Below are 21,601 nucleotides of genomic sequence, written 5' to 3'. Positions count from 1 at the left end.
CTGATTAATAGGAAAATTGTCCTTAGACTGATTAATGAGCTACTGAGATAAGAAGGACAGAACCAGTTTGCAGATTAATAACATGGTGTCCTGACTTGCTCTGTATGGACGTCCAGCGCAATCCCAGTTTGAACTGGTGTGATGAGAGGTCACCGGGGATAGCCTATCTGTAACCCATGTCTGCTTTAATTACATGGGTATTAGCTGGCGGGGGTGGGGGGCTTTATATCCCAACATTTACTCTTGGGCAAATGTCAAGAAAACATACTTAGTCAATTATGCAAAATATTATTTAAGAGGATTCTTTTAAGTTCTCAATTTTCTAAGAAATCAGCTGCCTCTAAACTTTCTGCCTCTTGTTCTTTTTAGTGTTTTTTCCTTTATCTTCACACATTTTCTTCTCTCCATCATCTGCTCCTGAGATGGACGTCTATCTCCTAAAGATCAGACCTTTTAAATAATCTTTCCTCACTTGTTTGCTCACTGCAGTCATCCTGGCAGTCAGTGTATCCTCAGGCTAAGCCAAACAAGCTGATCAGCCAGGCACCTCTGTACACACTACCCCCCACTAAGAGGCTAATGGCCAGGACGTATAATCCTTCTCAAAACAACCACAGAGATGCTAATTGTATCTAGCTATAAATACTAGCAACTGCTTGTCCTCTTTCTTCATTTGTCTCTGCTCTTGCCTGTAATGGTGGAGCCAACAGCGTTTTCCCTGAAGTACTCACACCTAAATACCAGGAGAGGCTGCTGAAGTTGCGGAGAAACCTTTCCAACAGGTCGAAGGAGCTTCAACACACCGATATACCGTCCCATGTGGGTTGTGAACATATCTCAGCCGAGCTACCGTGAAGCGACGAGGTGAGATGTTCCCACTGCCGATGTTCACGCCCGACCAGGTCGCCCGGGTGTGCGAGAACCTGGAGGAGACCGGGGATATCGAGCGCCTGGGTCGGTTCCTCTGGTCGCTGCCTGCCGCCGTGCCCGGCTCTGCGGGGGAGGCGCTCAACCGGCACGAGTCTGTGATGCGAGCGAGAGCGCTGGTCGCCTTCCACACCGGGAACTTCGAGGCGCTTTACCAGATCCTCCAGAGCCACAGGTTTACCCGCGAGTCGCATGCCAAGCTGCAAGACCTCTGGCTGGATGCGCACTACAGAGAGGCGGAAAGGCTGAGGGGGCGGCCGCTGGGCCCGGTGGAGAAGTATCGGATCAGAAAGAAGTTTCCGCTGCCCCGCACCATTTGGGATGGTGAGCAAAAGACGCACTGTTTTAAGGTAGGAACCTACGTTGTAAACGTGTATTTTATACTTATGATAAAGATGTTCAACTCATCATTAGAAGAAAACAATGGGCAGGTAGAGAGCACAAACATTAAGCAGATATTTTAAAAACAAAGTTTTTCTTGGACACCAGTCAAGATAATTTTTTCACTGACTTTGAGATCAAACAGGCTTGACTTTGAGCCTTAAGATGGTCATCCTCATTCTTCGGCCTGCACGTCTAAACGACTCCAGACTGTTGCACAAGTATCCTCCATTTTAGTGGCTCTCTAAGCTGGGGTTGCAAATCAGCCATTAACTGTGAGGTCTTGTAAATCCTTCTTGGAAATACTGCTAAATATCCAGAATCAAAATGGTAAAATAGTAACTATGTTATAGATGTTACAACAAATAAAAGCAATACTAACAAACAGAGAAATATATATATTTTAGCTGTTTCTGTGGTCATTTTAACTGTTTGTTTGACTTACTAGCAATGATTTCACCTTCTTGCAATGGCTGTGGTTATTTTGTGTGGCAGAAAAACGAAAGTTACTTTAACATCTTCATATTTTAAAGTACTTTATATAACGTCAGATTAACTGAGAAGCCAACCTTTTATCATTGCTTTTTGTGCATTAAATTTGTCTTTGACATATGAAAAAAAATTATATAGTGGAATTTATTTTAATATGTTGGAAAACTAAATAAATCTCATTCATCTTTATCCCATAATTCAACTTTTAAGATCGCAGTTTTGATCACGTATAGTATTCTTATGTACAAAATGTCTTCTTAAAACATTTACTGCCATTAGAATATTTTTCACATTTCCTAAAATATTCTCAATAATTCTAGATATAATATAATATTAAAATACTCTTTTAAACTACTAAAGCATTTGGGTATATTTTATGCTTATTATAAAAAATATCAGATGAATATAAATTGCTTCAACAGCATGTTAGAGGAAAAAGAGAGCGTGAACTTTACCTCCATATTTGTGTGCGTGAGCTCCCTCTTGTGGCCAGTGGAAGTATTGCTCATAATCGTATAATCTTTAATTCCAACCCTCTGTGGGGATGACCAGTCTGTCATCTTACTAAGCCCCTTAGCATAATCCAATTTAGTAGAAATACATGGTCATGTATACATCAACTGTAAACGGTGTTTATCTGTTTATAAATCCAGTCTAATCTGTTCAACGACCGCATACTACAAGAGGGACAAGCCAGTTTCATTAAAGACTAAAACGTAGGAATTGAAGATGAAATATCTCCCATTTTTCTCCAGGAACGGACTCGGAGCTTGTTGAGAGAGTGGTATCTCCAAGATCCCTACCCCAACCCGTCCAGGAAACGCCACCTGGCCCAGGCCACGGGTCTCACGCCTACACAAGTCGGTAACTGGTTCAAGAACCGCCGCCAAAGAGACCGCGCCGCATCGGCAAAAAACAGGCAGGTTCCCACATCATTTAAAGAGAAGGATGCTAGAGTGGAATTTTCCTAAATACTGAATTTTGTGGGGGGAGGTGGGCATTTTCATTTAAAATGAGGAGAGGTACTTTAACTAATTTCTGTCCCCCACCTCAGGCTTCAACAGGATCCGTCTGTCCTGCAGTCGGAGGGCTCCCCTGACGGCGCCCTGCAAGAGCGGCACCCCCACCCCCACCTGCTGCCTACTTCCCCTCGCCACCTCGGCAGCCCAGAGGCAAGCGATTGCAGTACAGAGACTGAGCGCAGAGGGACGGGGGCGTCTACACCAGAGATCTCCGTCAGCAGCGACGGCGAGTTTGAGTCTTGAGATGATTCGATTTTTTTTTTCTCCTTTTTACACGGGTGCAAAAACGCAACATTATAGACAGTGAGGCGGAGGACATGCTACAGCTGCTTAATCGGAAAAGAAAAGCAGCGGGGGAACTTCTGCCTCTGAACAGACTTTGTTCAAGAAATTATGCACTTAAAAACAGCCCTGAGAAGAGTGCTGGTCATTTCGCCCCTTTGCTATGTTGTACTTTTTCAGTTTTGGTCTTTTTCTGGCAGGAAAACAAGGCGTCTGCCACGGGACGCTTCGTGCCGATGGAATTCATTTATACTGGTCCCAGGGACGAAATGATTAAAAGAAATGTACTACAATTTACTTGCAGGCGAATATATGGAAATGTGGTTATGTGACACTGTCTATATTACTTACCAGCAGACGTTTGTTCACATTTATTTTGGTTTGAGGCGAGGTGATAATTCAGCTGCTTTTGTAAGAGTCAAAAAGACCAAATGGCATTGAGAACAAAGTATCAATTTTAAATTTTTTAAAATGAATACCCATTTAGATGATAAATTAAGATAAGCAATGGTTGAAATCATGTTTTCTGAAATTGTAAGCTGGCAAAGCGGCAAACTGAACCTGGAGCTCAATGAAACCCATAAGCTTGGTTGTTGTTGATGTGTAGAATGATAAACAACTACTGGCTGACAGTACGTTTAAGTCTTCAGATTTTAGAGCTAATCCTAATATCCGTTAGCTCATGTGAATATTAGTACCGTCGTGTTTTTTTTTTTTTACAGTTTCAAATAAATCTGTAAATATAAATGATCTTGTAATAGTTTAAAGGGAAGCTACATGCATTTGTGTGGAAACTGTGAAAACACTATAAGAACAATGCCTTGTGTAGGCGATAGCTGTATGTGAATATGTCACCATGGACACTAATGAATTAATACTTATGTGCCCTTACAGATTTAAAGTAGTGTAAAACCATATATTGTCAGTGGTACACTAATGTTTATGTGCGTCTTATTGTCTTCTACTGCACTGGTTAAAATGTGCATTGTCATTACGAACTACTTTGACTCTTTTCACTGCCTTAAATGGAGCTAAGGGCATTCCTATAACACAGGTTGTGAGTCTATGCAAACCGTCTGTGACTACAACACGCCTGCTAGAGCACAAACTATTTCAACTACAGCCATTTTACCTGTTCACCTTTCCTGCTGTCCCTCAACGGAAGATGCTGTCAGAGGTTTCCAAGCTTCTTCGAGTTCAAAGTTTGGGCTACACTCACTGGTTCCTAGCTCCGTGTGCCTAATGCATTTCAGAACAGTAAAAGCTAATCAAATGTGTCTTCATTAACACTCTCGCAGAGATGCTGTCTGACATAATTTTCTTACAACCATCATTTCTCACAACGTTTCTGTAATTCAGTGAAAATGTGTATTTTCTAAATGTTTTGTGCGAATAAGTAAAACTATTTTTATTCAACATGGTCATGAGTTTTTGTACACAAAAAGTTCCAAGCAAGTTTTTTAATATTTTTTGTGAATTTAAGTCACAACTCTTATGTTTTTAGTAAGTTTTTAATGTAAATAATCACAAATTGCTTTTTTTTAAATATAAAAACCTTTCTTTGACATACAACTCTTAAAAGTTTTAACTTTGCTTATAAAATCTGTGGTAATGTTTTTGACAGCATAACTATAGTAAATCAAAAAAATTAAACTGGCATGATATAAAAAATGTTAATTGAATCTGATTTTGAAATTTGTTTTTTGTTATTTCAACTAAATATTGGTATTGTTCAATAACATTAATTTCTCTTTGGAATCAATAAAGTATTTTTGAACTGAACTGAATTTGAATCAGAATTCAAAATAATTTGAATGCACATTTGTTTTGCAAATCTTAAATGACTATATTAAGAATTGTTTCAATAAAAGTAAAATAATTTCCAATAAATTTGTATAAGGCAAAAAATATAAAGCGTAACAAAAGCAACTTAGCTTAAGCTTTGAGACACCACGTGTAAATATAAAAAGCGATACTGTTGTTGTAGTTGCTGTTAATAACACAAAATAGCAGCTTTAAGCTATTTTGTAAGAACATGTTTTTATGACCATTACAACTTCATCGAACAGCTGACGAAAAAAGTTCTTACCTGTTTCTGACGACATTTTTATTCCATTTTAGCAACATTTCTGATTCTTTTGAAACTGCAGCAGTCCCAAAGATGGCGCCCGGTTTCCTTCCCAGGAACACTACGGCCAAAAGACGAAAAAACAGTTACTATTTTGGAAAAAACACGCTTACCAAACTTAACAATAAATAATTAATAATTAATAAAATGCGGTGTTGAATTTGTTACCATGAAGTTGAAAACGAGCTGTTTGTTTGGAGGATCAGTACGGTAACTTCACAAATCCGCCATTACTACAAAGTTTAATTGCAAAGCTGCAATTTTTAGCCTTAAAAAGACGCATTACTACATCTCACCGCCAGAGGGCTGTATAATAACCTTATTAGTGTTCATCTCAGCTCTTGTATCGTTTGGCATGTGGACGAGCATGTTTACACATTTTTACCTCTAAATGTGTAAACAGATGTGTAAAGTACACTGTCAAAATATATTTAATAAATAACAATGAAATAATGATAAAAGCCAATTATTTAACTCATGTATTGATTTATATTTTGTTGCATCTCCTCTGGATTTCATGATAAACTAGAAGTTTAATTCTGGGTCAAATATTATTATATTATTTAGTTCCATCATTGTCATTGTCCCAAAACAGCAGATAAATTAGTACTGCAAAGATGAGACTTTTCTTTCACAATTCATTTTTAAAAAATTTTCAGCTATGATCAGACTGTTTTCAGGTCGCATCTGTCTTTCCTGAATAAAGGTTTTAACATTTTCTGATTGACTTCAGTCAAAATGACTTCAGTCAAAATTGGACTGATAAAGTGTCAACAATTCCAATGGCTACATGCTGATTTACTGTAGAGGTAATAACAGAAGGTTGAAAAGCCAACTATTGTAGCTTATGTTCAGATTCAATATCAAAGTTGTCCAGGATCAACAAACCTGCATAAATGATAAATAATAATCTATGCAGAGTCTGCAGAGTGCACCACAAAATGCTGAACTGATCCAAAAGGTCATTTGTGGAAGTTCTTCTTTCATGAACGAGACAAAACCTTTCCTGCTTCAATAAAAAAATTAAAAACTCCACCCCTCCCCATCCTCCTTCGCCATAAAACGGGTGTTTTTACATTGTGTAACCCCACCCACGCTTCAATAGCAGACTTCTGCCTACCTGTCAGTTGTGATCCCAGCTCAACTCATGCATGTTTACCTTCACTATTAAGCTTAATCAGGCTCTCGTCGGACAGGTGGGAGTATCTTGAACTGTTAGCGAAGGCATGGACAGCCAAGGGAGGAAGGTGGTGGTTTGTGACAATGGGACAGGGGTGAGTAAGTGCTTCAAACTCTTTCACCCAGTATTCATCATAACATCACAGATTGTTTCTTTCTTTTTTGGCTTGATGTTATATATAGCCTTCATCTTTTCAAGTCATCCCAACGTTGGTGATACTGTCATCCAAATCAGGTGTGCTGCATCTCTAACAGCGTTTTGATTTCTGGGTTTCCAGTCAAACAGATGCAGAAATCCTGCAGGGTGTGTAACTCGGCGCATACTGCAGCCGCGTTGCACGAGTCTGGACTTGTCACTCCTGCTTTTACAAACATCCATAAATGGTTGTGGTGGTTTGAAGGGAGCATGCAATTGGATGAAAAGCAGGGAGAAGTATGAGGTGTTAAGATGTTCAAAGAGGCGCCCTGATATAACATTATAGAATTTACGTGTTTATTTCTAAGAATACTGGCAAATAAAATTCATACCAACCTGTTGACCTACATTTCTTTCTTATTTATTGATTTTATTTTGGTGTTTGTTGTTTTTTTTAATAGGAATGTGTTGCGTTGCTTCAGGCTAAGGAATGTGTGTTTGACCGAGCAGACATGTTGAGACAGTAAAGTGAGAAGTTTCATCTTGATAGACTGTGTGGTTGATTTCATAGCATTTAAACATTATTATTATTATTATTTATTTAAATGCCTTCATGGAGATACTTTTCCAATTGTGTGATTTAAAAAATCTGTTAATCTGAGTTCTGTATACTCGCAGCACAAAGTCTGAGTTTCAGTTGATGTGAGCTTTATTTGCACACACACCCAAAATGTACTTCATGTTTCTTTTTCCACTTCCCCCGTACAGTTTGTCAAGTGTGGCTTTGCTGGGTCCAACTTCCCCAAGCACATTTTCCCAGCCATGGTGGGACGGCCAATCATACGGTCAAACACCAAAGTGGGCAACATTGAGATCAAGGTGAGCTTAATTAAATAAAAATAAGAAGATGACATAACGTAAAAAATAAAAAAAAAAGCTTTTTCATATTTAATCCCCTTTACTCTGAAAACCCTAAATAACTATGAACATAATGTGACAAAATGTAATAAATAAAAATACATTTTTACATAATTACACATAAATAAAGAGGCACTCATTTAATTGAATCAAGTTCCTGACCCTTTGCTAATCCAGCTCTGAAGTACTTGATGGTTGCAACAACGCACACAGTTCATTTTATACACTAAGGTAACCTGTGACTGTGCAAATCATTAAAGCCTTTAAGCATCCTGATCCTGTCGGGACAGCAAAGGAGGTAAATAGATCAAACTGAAGGGCAGATTACGTGTTTCTTTGACGTGTCTTCTAGTTTTACACATTAAATTATATTCTGTGGATGTGAAATTGCTCACTATAGAAAAATTGGAATCTATATTAAGAAAAATATCTTTTTAAATGATCTTATCTCTTAATATATCAGTAAAAAAAATGGAAAGAAAATGAAACTTTTGCATGTTTTGCAAGGAATACAGTCATCCCTTTACATTAGACAAAAGACATTTCGAGTCTTACTGTCATGATCTCTGACCTCTGTCACCAGGACCTGATGGTTGGGGATGAAGCCAGTGAGTGCCGCTCCATGCTGGAGGTGTCCTACCCCATGGAGAATGGCATGGTGCGATCCTGGGAAGACATGCTGCACCTGTGGGACTACACCTTCGGTCCAGAGCGTCTCAACATCAGTCCATCAGAATGCAAGGTGTGATGACCACGCACAGAGGGCTGGTTATGGTTTTCACTGGACATCTTCGAGCATGGTTAACGTTATTTGTTGTTTTGAAGATCCTGCTGACTGAGCCACCCATGAATCCCACCAAGAACCGAGAGAAAATCGCTGAGGTCATGTTTGAAAAGTACCAGTTTCGTGGGATCTACGTGGCGATTCAGGCTGTGCTCACACTCTACGCCCAGGGTATGTTGACATCAGGTTCCCGCTTCTAAGGCCGCATTATAAATTAATATCACCTGAATACTTAATGTTTTGACTCATCTACCATTTGACAGATTTTCAAGATTTGACATATTGTGTTTGTTCAGGTTTGCTTACCGGGGTGGTTATAGACTCGGGAGACGGCGTCACTCACATTTGTCCGGTTTACGAGGGCTACTCCCTACCCCATCTCACACGCAGGTTGGACATTGCAGGACGAGACATCACGCGCTACCTCATTAAAGTGAGACAATCAGAAAAATGCAATTCTCTCTACAGTACCATTAGTTTTCCCTTTACAAGTGATGTTTTATCCTTCCTTCAGCTCTTGCTGCTGCGTGGCTATGTCTTCAATCACACGGCTGACTTTGAGACGGTGCGGATGTTGAAGGAGAAGCTCTGCTACGTTGGATATAACATTGAACAAGAGCAGCGCCTGGCTCTGGAGACCACCTTCCTGGTAGAGTCCTATATGGTACGTTAAGAAGCAACAGCCAAGAAGACATACTTTCAGGTTTTATGGTAATTGATAAAAGTTAGGGTTTCCCCAAGAAAACTTGCTAAACCCAGTGTTAGGCGTACTATGGAAATCTATCAGCAGCCTGAGTTTAAAAATATGTAAAGTTGACAGGACATTTGAAAATATCACTATGTAGCTACGTGGTATTGGAAGACATTACGGACAGTACACAAACACCATCTATAAAGTCTTAGAATAAAAGGCAAATAATAATTGAAATACATACAAATTTTTTGCATTTCACTGTAATTAATGTGGTGAGTGTGTGTGTGCATGGCTGTGTCTCCTTTGTGTCTCTGTGTTGCCCTGCGACAGACTGGCGACCTGTCCAGGGAGACCCCGCCTCTCGCCCGGTACGCTAGCTGGAGATAGGCACCAGCACCCCTCCTGATCCCACTGAGGGACAAGGGTGTAAGAAAATGGATGGATGGATGTAATTAATGTGGCCAGACATTTTTTGATCCTCTATCCAAGGCATTTCACTTTATTCACTGAAGTTGTTAGCATGCTGGCTGGTAAAGACAGGCAGTGGTTACAAAAAGACATCTGACACCTCAGCCTCCCTACATGTTCACATACTGACAACACTGTGTTACTACTGTGCTTCCATCCATTTCACCAAAGAGACTGTGCTATCACTGTAAATGGTGTGTAAAAAAAACTTATAATAAATAAGCATTCCGTTTTAGTCTGGTGGGGGTGCAAGCAAAGCCTGGTGGCCCGCCAGGCTTATAATGCTCTGGGTAAAACCCTGAATGTTTCCTGGCTGTTTAAGTTTTATTGGTCCGCGTGTCTGCTGCAGCTCCCAGACGGCCGGCAGATAAATGTCGGCGGAGAGCGATTTGGGGCTCCAGAAGCTCTTTTCCAACCTCACCTCATCAACGTGGAAGGAGCCGGCGTGGCTGAGCTGCTCTTCAACACCATCCAGGCTGCAGACATTGACCTAAGGTCTGAGTCTCCCCTCCACAGCTGTCTTTGACAAACCAAAGAACTGATACAGACACATTTTCACTGTGCTTTGCTGGGCAGGGCTGACTTCTACAAGCACATTGTCCTGTCAGGAGGGACCACCATGTATCCGGGCCTTCCCTCCAGGCTGGAAAGAGAGATCAAGCAACTCTATCTGGAGAGGGTGCTTGATGGAGACACCCAGAAGCTATCAGTAAGAATCTGAAGGATATTAATGGCTGCAGAAAACTGGTGAACATCTGTGTTGGTTCTTGAATAATATAACAAGTATCCAATGGTACTGGTAGTCAATACTCATTTTCATTTTGCGGATACATCACGATCAAGAATACTTAAAAAAAACAGACACCCTGTGTTTTCATGCCCTTACCCTGACCCATACCTATCTTCACTTTACTTTGCCCCTCTGCAGAAATTCAAGATCCGGATCGAGGACCCGCCCAGGCGCAAGGACATGGTGTTCCTGGGCGGAGCTGTGCTGGCCAACATCATGAAAGACAAGGACTCCTTCTGGCTCAGCCTGGAGGAGTACAGGGAGAAGGGCCTGGGCGTGCTGCAAAAGCTGGGGGGAGGAATCCGATGAAACAATCACAACAGAAAAGATAGAGAGAAACCAACGTTTGAACTAATGCTAATTTTGTTATTTCATCAAAAAGATTGCCAAATTATTGCCTTTTCCTGTTCTCTGTTCATAAAAACAATGAGTTTTATTCTAATGCTTCTGTTACCATAAACGCTGTAAAGCAAGCAATCAAGTGGATTTTGTAAGTTTTATTACTAAACCAGACATTTTTGTTTTCTTGGTTTACACAGTATCATCTATATTTATTGGTCCCCCATTTCTTTTGGCCTATTTATAAATGTACAGACAAAAAGTTAAATATAAAAACAGATATCTTCCTATAGAGGATAAAAATATAAATATAAATTCATATGGAATTGTGAATCACACATTTTGACTTGGGCTGCACAGAGCTGTTGCCTTACAGCAAGGTTCTGGGTTCGATTCCCGGCCCCGGTCTTTCTGCATGGAGTTTGCATGTTCTCCCTGTGCATGCGTGGGTTTTCTCCGGTTTCCTCCCACAGTCCAAAAACATGACTGTCAGGTTAAGTGAGGTCCCTCTAAATTCTCCTTAGGTGTGAGTGTGTGTGTGCATGGTTGTATGTCCTGTGTGTCTCTGTGTTGCCCTGTGACAGATTGGCGACCTGTTCAGGGTGACCCCGCCTCTCGCCCGGAACGTTAGCAGGAGATAGGCACCAGCATCCCTCCCGACCCCACTAAAGGACAAGGGTGTAAAGAAAATGGATGGATGGACATTTTGACTTGTTCTTTGCAAACACTTTGGAAAAAACACATAAAGTGGATGCCATAAGAGAAGATGACAAAAATGACTAAAATAAATAAATATTTATGAGCCAAACATTTCTAAGATGTTAGCAGTGATTAAGCTAACTTTGTTTGCCAAAGAGAAATCCAAGATGAATAATTTGGAAAAGAAACTAAAGTATTAAAGTAGATATGAGTTAATTTGAGCTTTTTTCCCCTTCAAAACATCTGCATACAGGCATTTGTTTTGTCGCTTCAGCCTCAGCAGCTGGTGTTTTAATGAGATGCTATGAAACAAATTCTATAGGGCAAGAAACACGTGATGATGTATTAAATTATTTAATGTCAATTCTGCAAAAGAAAAAAAAAAACCCTAAAGTTAGAATAATTAAGGATGAGGTTACAAGACTGATTGGATTTTGCTGCCACCTAGTGGTGATTGAGATTATTCAAGACAAAATCCTTCCTGGAAGCACATGGCGCTGGTACAGATATTGCAATCTTTATTGCGATACTGCATTACCTGACAAAATACAGTCATGTGTGTGTGTTGCTTTTTTTTTTTTTTTTACATTGAAAAGAATCGGTGAGCTCCCACAGTAAACACATGCTTCAAACACACACGCACACACGCGCGCACACACACACACACGCATACACACATAGATCAATCTTCACGTTGAATGAGAAAGCATGCAACACTGTTCACATCATAGCTTTCAAAAACAAACCTTCTCAGTCGGATTAAAAACTCCAGACATGTTGAAAGTCTGCACTTTCATATCCACACAACAAACTGAACAATTTCAATTTTAGCTTTAAATTCACAATATGATAGATATATATATTTGAAAGTGACACTGAGTCAAACAGTCTGTTGGCGTTGATGACTTGCAGCAGGAGTCCCAGAAGCTGGTGACGAGGACATTTACATTCTTCCAGTCCTCATGAGGTCCTGATTTGTTTGTCAGAACACAATACTTCATCTTACACTTATATGTCAAGAGAAACAACACAACTCAGAGCAGATTTTAAAAAAAAATGGAATGAATGCAGGAAAAAATATTATTTAATACATTCGCAAGTCAGTCAGTAAGTTGATCAATTTGTTGCAGATTGGGATTTTTTTTTCTCCCTGATAAAATTTTGGCCCCAGCTACAACTTTTACCATTTTCTAACCCATTAACAAAGTTGTAATGTCAAGATTTCACCAGCAGGTGGCAATAATATTGAAGTAATTATCAGAAAAATCAAAAGAAGGAGATCCTGAGCATGGCTAAAGAAGTGCTAGGCTAAAGGTCTCTGTAAGACATGATAAGATTTGTTCGGTTAATAAATTTAGATAGAAAAATAACTGTGTTTACATTTCATACTTCAAAAGACACGGAAGTGCAGAACTTCCCAGGAAGTCAAACGTATTGACTACTGCAAACTTCTGACCAATAGTCACCAAAGTAGGAACAAAATTCTGCCCAAACAATTGAGAACAAGCTGTATGAACTCCAGGGCTGCAGAGAAAAAACGTATTGATTTCCTGAAACCCTTGGAGAGAAAACAAATTTCTCTGAGCGTGTTCAGGCTCTAAGGCTTCTCCTCTGAAGTTCGGCACTTGCATTAACGAAATGGGCATCGTTAATGCAAAGCAACACTTCTGCTGGTGTGGACTTATTAGGTAGTTTGATGAGGATGCCATTTCCAGACCAAGAAAGAAAGTCGTCCTTGATCCTGCCATTTTGGGTAAAATTATTTTTTTGTTTCTTGTGAAGCGTGAATCGGTTTCTATCATTCTCCCCCAATGATTTCAACTGCAGAAGTCCACACTTGGGAGAAGTAGACATATCTACATTTCTCCTTTTCCCAATTAACCATACCCACTTTGGATTTCTGACCAATCACTTAATGGCTCTCAGACATTTTATGGGACAAGAAGTTCGGCATAGATGACGTGTCAAGAAGAAACAGCGAGAAAAAGAAAGAAGTCATCTTTCTTGGGAGAGAGAACAAATCTCTTGCAGAGTACGTTCTTTAAGATTCTCTCATAAACTATTCCACTCATTTTAATCACAGATACCCAGAGATGTGTGCAAAGTGGGCTTCAAACACCAGTGTAAGTAGACCAGTTTCTAAAACTCTGCACTTTAATGAGTCACGTTCAAATTCTCTGTTATTTTCCCAAAACATGATGGGACTACAATGGGCTGTTGTTGTGTTTATTTACTGGTATCAAAGGGAAACATGTGAAGTTAAGAATTGTGATTTAAGGTGAAAACAACGAATGCCCATGTTCGCATACCTGAAAAAGAGACGGCATGCTTTGGATTATAACTTTTCCAAGACCATACTTTCCACGGTTGGTTGTATGAGTGTTGATAAATGACAAAATATATTTAAAAAGTAAATTATCGAATACAAACACTCTGTGGTATTTAATTGTATTGTTGCATAACTACCTACTGGTGCACTGAATTAGGGAAAAAGCCTGTGAGGAATGTTTAAATGTTTCTTTACTTTTATCATTATTGCAGCAAATTTAAGAAATTGTTACAACATTTTAGGTCCATATTACCTTTCCCTAGCGAGGAGATGCAAAAGAAGAAGACAAAATATTAGTTTGGCAAAAAATATCCAGGTTAGTGTGGAGAGGATCTTAAAAGTAAAAAAAAAAAAAAAAAAAAAAAAGCTGAAGCTTTTCTGCCACCTTCCTCCCACTTTCTCGTTATTCCACCAGCAAAAAAAACCCATGTGAGAAACTGAAAACAAGGAGAGGAGTCTGTGCCTTCGCTCCAGCAGGCAAGCTTAAAGCCACCTCTGTGGCTTTAGACTCTTCTGCACAGCTGATTTCAAATCTCATTTCTTTCAAAAACCCTGATGATGCATGTTCTGTCACTTTGGTACTGCAGATCGGTCTTGGCTGCAACACATCTCACGTTTTTTTTTGCGAGGCCACGTTTCAGGGAACCACAGAAAAGGTCGCGCCCCCCACGAGAAACATCTGCAGATTTTTTTTGCACAGAAAGTGAAGCAATAATACATCCAAGTGTCTTTAAGACTTAGCCCAGACTTACAACGTGAAAGGGTTACATCACCACGGTGGACAATTTGCCTCCCTAAGTGCGTACAGGAAGTGGTTTTTTGTTTCCAGGCAACAGTAGTCTCTCAGAATTTGTGTTCTTTGGATTCGAGCCTCGGCGTCTCTTAATGATGTAATCCCTTCATGGTACAACTCTGGGTTCATGTTGCAGGAAAAACAAAACAAAAACAAAAAAACAAAAAAAAAACAATCAAATCCATTTATTACACATTTTCCATGTCACAAAATAGCACACTCCTTTTAACACAAGCGGCCTCAATGCGCAGCACAACAACTCTCAGCAAGTTGTCTCTGCTTTTTGCTCTGGTCCGTTCAGGATCAGGACGGAGGATCAGGACCGTCGCTTTTCACGACGAGTCCCGACCCGTGACGAGGCACAGCGCACCGCCGGAGAGAGGAGACACAGAGAGAGAGAGAGAGTAAGAGACAGAGAAAAACACCCACCATCCATCCATCTCCCCCTCCTCCTCCTCCTGCTGCTTTCTCTGTGCCTCCCACTCACTCCTCGCACACCGACTCGCTCAGGTCCACGGCACCACCTCTGGTGAGCCGCCGCATCTTGCTGAAGTCGTGGTCGGTCCTCAGGTAGGAGAGCGAGGGCCCCCCCTCGCTGTGGCTGGCCAGGTCCTGGGGCTGGGCCTGGGGCGGCAGGGCCCTCATCTCGCCGCCGCTGCGCCAGAACAGTGTGTATTGCTGCGGGTCGGACACTCCGAAGGTGGAGGCGCACAGCTGCGCCAGGGCCTGGCTGGTCTCGCCGGCTCTCCACTGCAACGTCTGCACGGCGCTCCGCTCCCCGTCCTGGAACAGTATCCGAACGCACCTCTGCAGGTGGGGCGGGGGGAGAAGGAGAGGAGAGATGGACGGATAGAGAAAGAGAGAGAGAGAGAAACACGAGTGAACGCGTTTTGTGCGTTGATGACAAACAGAGGTCAAGAGGCTTATGGAGTGAGGGCAAAAGAGGGGGAGGAGTGAGGGATGAGAACGGCGGAAGCTGCAGGAAACGAGACGAAATGAGGCTCATAAAAGAAACAGCCTCTAAAACAAAGCTCCTGCTTCCCACACACAGTCAGCCGGGTCGGAAAAGCTTTATATAAACTTCATCTTTCATGGCGCTGCTCTTTTATCCGCCGCTAACTCGCGCACATTAATCCTACAGGAGCTCCATCCCAACTTTTCCCAAAGTTTCCCTCTGATCCACACCGATCGAGGCAATCAAGCATCTAAACAAGCTTCTGCATCGACAATTGCCACTCATCGAAAAGCACACTTTAGCCATTATATAATGTCCGATTCAGCCACCTACAGACGCCCTCACACCTCTCTGAACAGAGCACACACACACACACACACACACACACACACACACACACACACACACACACACACACACACAAAAGACATGGCATATAATCCCCTCACCAAACAGCCCAGTGTCGAGCAACCAGAGCAAATCCTCTTTCTCCTGTTCCACAAACACGCCGACAATCCTGCAAACACTTCCAGCCACGAGAAAACACAACGCACAAGTGGCTCCAAAGACAACCCCCAAACAGAAGTGAGAGAAAACACAGTCAGGAATCGACAGTCAACAGGTCTGCCCGTCAGCAAAACTCACAGAGTCACTGAGCTCCTCGCTGTCCGTGTGCATATTGTGTTTGCCTGCTTCGACGGGTAGATGCAGCTCGATAAATTTCATGTTATCTGACCGCCCACCTCTTCATAGCACTTGGCTCACTGATCCTCGCCTGTGTCAGTGGAAAATCTGGCTGCCGGGTGAGTTAGATGGGCTATTTGAAGCCAGGCGAAGCACCACGTGACGAGATGGAAACGTGGATGACAATGAACTGCTTTTTTTTTTTTTTTTTTTCCCTTTTTAAATGGCTTCTGGCAGACTTGTTACACTGACAAGAAGAGGTGATAAAAGGGAGAGTAGGCAAAAAAAAAAAAAATGTAAGCAAAGAGTGCTACAGCTTTAGGGGAAGTCCAGTCGTAAGCTGGCGGCTTCAGATCAAAGGGATTACCTCTGGAGAAAAAAAAATCTGAAAATCCTGTCTCACTTTTGAAAACCTTCAAGCATCCTTAAAAATAATTGCAACTTGATAAAAAAAAAAATTTCCGTCAAACGTGCGTGACTGCTTCGGCCCGGCTGCCAACGTCACAGATGTCGGACAATTAGATGATGCTGCCATCAGTGTAATTAATTACTGTGATGTCTGTGCCTTTGTGGATGGATTATCTTTTGTTTTTTTCGTGATGTTGCTTTTGACCATTTAAAAAATGACAGTACAGATTTGAAAGTGCATGCAATCTCTCCAGAAAGGACACCTGGTTCAGTTACAGCTGCCACTGAGTTTCTGCACTCCTCCTTATCCTTTTTCTTTTCTTAAGAGAATGATGGTATCCTGATTGGAGACACTGGAGGAACTACTGCTACCATTAACTTTCTCTGTTTTTCTGCTTCTGTCATAGAAAGTACAGGATGGAAGATGTTGCTTCCATTTAATTTGCATTCATTCTGTTTCCCTTTCCATAGAGAGTGACGCCGGACTCAGTGCTTGTGTGATCAGATGTGTTTTTTTTCTGGATGGAGTCAACGATGTCGTTCCTATTAACTTTGCGTTGCTTTTTCAAAGAAAGTAGCCCAGGTTCTAAAAGTCAGTGAAGGTATTAACTTTGCTTTTTTATTTTCATGGAAAGTATTTAGCCGTGCTCTTGTTTCTGAATGGAGTCGCTGACCTAGCTGTCGGTGGAACTGACTTTATGCGCTTTCTTTCTCAGCTTTTCTGTTCATCTGCTGTGTTTAGCTTTACGGTTCGGGTTTGTTCATCGCCATTGAAAATAATCCTGGCTCAGCGACTCCGTGCTAAGCTATATTTATTCTTTATGGACTGAGTCACTAAAAAATATCATTATTTTTTTGTTTCCATGGCAAAGAAATCTCAGGCCAGTGCTTTGTGTGCTTTTTTTCCCTGTCTCCTTACCTCCTAGTCAATAATGGCAGACAGCAGCTCACACTTAACTTGGTTCTTCTGGAGGTTTTCTTCTTGTTTATTCAGAGTCTTTCCTTCCCACTGCCGCCACATGCTTATCAATTGAAAGTTATCAATTCAACTCAACACACTCCATCCATCCATTTTCTGTACACTCTTGTGGGGTTGGTAGGGTTCCAATTGCCTATCTCCAGCTAACGTTCCGGGCGAGAGGCGGGGTCACCCTTGACAGGTCGCCAGTCTGTCGCAGGGCAACACAGAGACACACAGGACAAACAACCATGCACACACACACTCACACCTAGGGGCAATTTGGAGAAGTCAATTATCCTGACAGTCATGCCTTTGTACTGTGGGAGGATGCCAGAGTACCCAGAGAGAACCCACCATGCACAGGGAGAACATGCAAACTCCATGCAGAAAGAAACCGGACGGGGAATCGAACCCAGAACCTTCTTGCTGCAAGGCAACAGCTCTACCAACTGTAGAGCCCCCAATTGAATCTAAATTTGAACTTTATGGAAAGAATTGGATGCATTCTTTCCAATTCAATCAATCAATCAATCAATCAATCAATCAATCAATCAATCAATCAATCAATCAATCAATCAATCAATCAATCAATCAATCAACCAACCAACCAACCAATCAATCAATCGATTTTAGGAGTTATTTGCTTATAAAACTGATGAAAGCTCAAACTAAGACTTATAGTAATATTAGTGGTTTGTGTTTTAGATGTTTTAGATCCATCAGAAGCATTAAGAACCACATGAAGTAAATTAACTTGCTTTTGTTCTTTCTTGTATGATTTCTTTATATTTTCAGATGTTGTTCTCTTAAATCAACTTAGAATCTGAAGAAGATTAAAAAAAAATTAGCAAGTGCAATTACTAGATGGAATAATTTGGAAACATGACACATAGAAGAAACATGCATTAGAGAGAAACAAACCTAAACTGTACGGCTGGCAAAAAGTAAAAGTGTGTTATGCTACGAGAGTGATAAGTGGCAGCAGGACAAACTGTGAAATGGAAGCATGTGCAATGATAGTAGAATAAATCCCTCCACAGCAAACCCACAACAATGAACAGAGAGCCTGTGCCTACTTGGCTCTGCTGGGTCTCCTTTTGTTTCTGGGCCTCCAGGGTCCGTCTGCAGCTCCACTCCTTCAGAGCTTCCTGCACTTGTGGCGTCAGGCAGCCGGAGAACGGTTGATCCTGCTCCAGGCTCTGGATCAGACACAGGCTAGCATAGACGCTGGTCAGGTAGTACCCACCTGGAGGCAGAAAGAAAAAAAAAAAAAACAGGTGGTGGGAGGAAAGAAAAGTATTTAGTGTGTGTTGCTAGTAAAACAATGACTTTGACGATCAGCTAAAACAGAGCTATTTTTAGGCAACAGCTAAGTTATGACAGGGGTAATTATTCAGTAGCTAACGGTGCAGCAGCTGAAGCCAGAAATGTGTATGTACTGAATAAAAAGACGCATCCACCTGTTTTTTCTTCCTCATTGTCTGAAGTCAAATCAGACTAAACTTCTCCTGTTTCAGGTTGATACGAATCACCAGAATTATTGTTTATTTTCTAAATATCACAATAATGAAAGAGAAGAGATTTATTTATTAATGTTTTCAAAAGTCAGAAGTTTACATGCGTCTCCTCAATGTTATTTAGTAGCATTGCCTTTGAACTGCTGACTTGGGTCAAACCTTTTTGGTAATAGTTCATTTCCCTGAGTTTTTTTTTTTTATTATTATTATGGTTAGGTGATGTTTATTATTTTAACAAGAGAAAAGTCAAACTTTTTAGGAACCTTTTGGAACGTGTGCATCCTGTTACATCTGGCATAAAATTAACACAATAAAAAAATGAACATCAAGCATCTCAGTGTGATGATACGGAAGCTAACGCAGCAAACTTACAAATCGTGACATCTTTGTTAGCAGGGAGAAGTTAAATGATTAAATAATTACATTATTTCATCAGGCACTAAAAAGAGCGATTCAGAAGAACAATCACTATATAAATGCGATCATTTTAAAGCTTTGTGTAGACTTGACATAGTTAAAATGCTGGCCTAAAAAAGCTATATTTTATTTAAAAAAAAACTCCGAGGATTATGAAAAATACGCTCACTGGTTGCAAAATAATCTGTGGTTGTGTTTACATTTAAATTTTATTATATGCATACTTTGGTGCCGCAGGTTTTGCTTAGGGTTTGGGTCGTACCTTCTCCACCGAGCCACGAGGGCTCCAGCAGCTCCATCATGTACTCCACCTCCACCAGCAGCTGAGGCCTGTTACATTCAACTATCACATAGGACAGAGCAGGGAGGAAATCATCCCAGCTGACGTCCTGTCCTGTAAAACAAGGACAAAAAAAAAAAAAGCGTTCTATTTCAAGTGAAATAATTGCACAGTGTGTTTAAATTACGTGTGGAATACAAGATTTTTATCCAGGTCACACTAGTGCTACCTGGTTGGGACATATTTGGTGAATTTGGCATAGAGAAAAAAATGGCTAAAAATCTGAATTTTGACATTAAAAACAAACATGTGCTACAATTCACAAAGCTTCGCCGTGAACTCGTCGAACGCGCGGCAGCCTCACCGTGCAACGTCCCCATGGCCTTGTGGACGAACTTGCACACTTGGAGCAGCAAGAGCACTTTGTCGATGGGCGAGTGGGTCCGCTGCATCAAGATCAGCTTCTGCTTCACCCTCTCCACCTCTCGGGCGTCCGGGACCCCCGTCCGCACGCCGAGCCGCTCCATAGCGCCGTTCCCTTTCAGGCGGAGCAGGTTCTGAGTGAGGCGCTGGGTGGAGCCGTCGCGGCTGTGGAAAGAGGTCAGGGTTTTCTCGAGGTGGCACTTCAAAGGCCTGAGGATGCAGGAGAACATGGCCCGCTCCAAGGCCAGGTCTGCAAAAAGAGAAAACGAGGAGGAAGGAAGCCGACAATTGATTTGGCGTTGTCGTCTGAGCGATTTATTTTGATAGAAAAAACACACAGGAACAGGCAGTATGCCCAGAGGAATGCACTGACCAGTGATGGTAATTAATAGAGTATCAGCCATAATAATAATTAAAAAAAAATAAACATGTTTTGACAATACAAAATAAATAATTTATCATTTGTAAGAGCAGTCAACGACTGAAAATGATTTTGGTACTGAGGTACTCATCAGTGCAGTCAGGATTTTGTCCTGACTGCACTGCATTTAGGTCGCCTTAAAGTCTTCCAGTGTTGCAGCATACGGGTTATTTCCATTTTTACAAATTTTTCAATTAAGTGCATAACACAAAATAAATAAATAAATTAAAATTGTAACTGGCTACAGTTGTTAAGCTCTTATCCATTTTCTAGTTTTACTTCCTCTTTTTGGTGTGTTTGGAATCTTAAATCGACATACGCATATAAGCACCGTATTTTCTGCACTATAAGGTGCACCGGATTATAAGGCGCACCTTCAATGAATGGCCTATTTTAAAACTTTTTTCATATATAAGGCGCACCGCATAGGTTAGACGCTACAGTTTGGGTTTCCGATTTGTTCCGTACTCTGTTATTACACATCCAGATTTGTAAAGAAATGGTCCCCAAGTACATTATATAGCAGGCTGCCCCAGTCATTGTTTCACTCACGGCGTTGCGATATTCTGCCCAATTGCTTTCTGGGTAACTAGACCAACCGACACGCTGCCGCCGCTGTCTCTGTATCTCTTCCCCTGCCCCCCCGGCTTTAAATATATAGGGGCTGGTCCCTTTGTAACCCCAGTCGAAGCACCCCGGATGAATGTCTAAAGCCACTTTGTTGACATAAAGAATGTCAACAAAACAGTCCGACTCCGGTCAGTGAGGAGAGCCTTCCGCGACTGGGCCGGGGCGTGGCCGGACGATGGTCACCCTTCTCCGTTCGCGCACAGCATATTGGTGGAGAATGTGGTGCTAAATGACCTGCAGACGACCTGATTATCAGGTCGATAGGTAGATACATAGATAGGTCAGTCAAACTTTATTAACAAACCAGCTTTCTGACAACTATCCCAGCATCTACGGGTGAAAATGAAGTCGGCGGCTGCTTACCATAGTTGCTAGACCTGTTGTGGCTCAATATTGGTCCATATACAAGGCGCACCGGATTGTAAGGTGCACTGTCGGCTTTTGAGGAAATTGAAGGTTTTTAGGTGCACCTTATGGGCTGCGCAGTTGGTAGAGCTGTTGCCTTGCAGCAAGAAGGTTCTGGGTTCGATTCCCGGCCTGGGGT

The 21,601-nt window shown here is 41.3% G+C and overlaps 3 protein-coding genes across 4 annotated transcripts in view; 2 read left to right on the top strand and 1 right to left on the bottom strand.

Annotated features, from left to right (window-relative positions):
- Window positions 1–589: 589 nt before the first annotated feature.
- six7 (SIX homeobox 7) lies at window positions 590–4,520 on the top strand. The gene is made up of 3 exons (XM_008427915.2): window positions 590–1,277; window positions 2,556–2,719; window positions 2,855–4,520. The coding sequence occupies exons 1-3, from the start codon at window positions 870–872 to the stop codon at window positions 3,063–3,065; spliced, it is 783 nt and encodes a 260-aa protein (XP_008426137.1). The 5' UTR covers window positions 590–869; the 3' UTR covers window positions 3,066–4,520.
- A 1,800-nt stretch (window positions 4,521–6,320) lies between these two features.
- LOC103475930 (actin-related protein 2) lies at window positions 6,321–10,732 on the top strand. Of its 2 annotated transcripts, XM_008427914.2 has the most exons (10): window positions 6,490–6,506; window positions 6,595–6,646; window positions 7,316–7,426; window positions 8,049–8,207; window positions 8,291–8,420; window positions 8,546–8,682; window positions 8,764–8,913; window positions 9,761–9,906; window positions 9,988–10,120; window positions 10,340–10,732. In XM_008427914.2, the coding sequence occupies exons 3-10, from the start codon at window positions 7,370–7,372 to the stop codon at window positions 10,508–10,510; spliced, it is 1,083 nt and encodes a 360-aa protein (XP_008426136.1). In that variant the 5' UTR covers window positions 6,490–6,506; window positions 6,595–6,646; window positions 7,316–7,369; the 3' UTR covers window positions 10,511–10,732. The 2 variants fall into 2 exon arrangements, with proteins under 2 accessions (XP_008426135.1, XP_008426136.1); XM_008427913.2 differs by lacking the exon at window positions 6,595–6,646 and having other exon boundaries at window positions 6,321–6,506.
- A 1,003-nt stretch (window positions 10,733–11,735) lies between these two features.
- The window catches only part of rin1b (Ras and Rab interactor 1b), a 40,744-nt gene continuing 30,878 nt past the window's right edge, over window positions 11,736–21,601 (bottom strand). The window contains exons 9-12 of the mRNA XM_008427912.2: window positions 19,948–20,256; window positions 19,566–19,697; window positions 18,446–18,615; window positions 11,736–15,168 (exon numbers count right to left, since the gene is read on the bottom strand). Coding sequence (XP_008426134.1) covers window positions 14,845–15,168; window positions 18,446–18,615; window positions 19,566–19,697; window positions 19,948–20,256 — 935 coding nt within the window. The 3' untranslated portion in view covers window positions 11,736–14,844. The remainder of the gene's footprint in view (window positions 15,169–18,445; window positions 18,616–19,565; window positions 19,698–19,947; window positions 20,257–21,601) is intronic.

Source organism: Poecilia reticulata, linkage group LG14 (genome assembly GCF_000633615.1).
Source record: "Poecilia reticulata strain Guanapo linkage group LG14, Guppy_female_1.0+MT, whole genome shotgun sequence".
Lineage (NCBI taxonomy): Eukaryota > Metazoa > Chordata > Actinopteri > Cyprinodontiformes > Poeciliidae > Poecilia > Poecilia reticulata.
The sequence above is the reverse complement of the archived record's forward strand: the minus strand, read 5'-3'. Positions and strand labels throughout refer to the sequence as shown.

Excerpts from the sequence above, each read along its gene's own strand:
- six7 (XM_008427915.2), top strand. The coding sequence starts at position 870 with ATGTTCCCACTGCCGATGTTCACGCCCGACCAGGTCGCCCGGGTGTGC. Across the intron at positions 1,278-2,555 it reads AAAAGACGCACTGTTTTAAG|GAACGGACTCGGAGCTTGTT; the intron begins GTAGGAACCTAC and ends ATTTTTCTCCAG. Across the intron at positions 2,720-2,854 it reads GCCGCATCGGCAAAAAACAG|GCTTCAACAGGATCCGTCTG; the intron begins GCAGGTTCCCAC and ends CCCCCACCTCAG.
- LOC103475930 (XM_008427913.2), top strand. The coding sequence starts at position 6,459 with ATGGACAGCCAAGGGAGGAAGGTGGTGGTTTGTGACAATGGGACAGGG. Across the intron at positions 6,507-7,315 it reads TTTGTGACAATGGGACAGGG|TTTGTCAAGTGTGGCTTTGC; the intron begins GTGAGTAAGTGC and ends TCCCCCGTACAG. Across the intron at positions 8,421-8,545 it reads GCTCACACTCTACGCCCAGG|GTTTGCTTACCGGGGTGGTT; the intron begins GTATGTTGACAT and ends GTGTTTGTTCAG.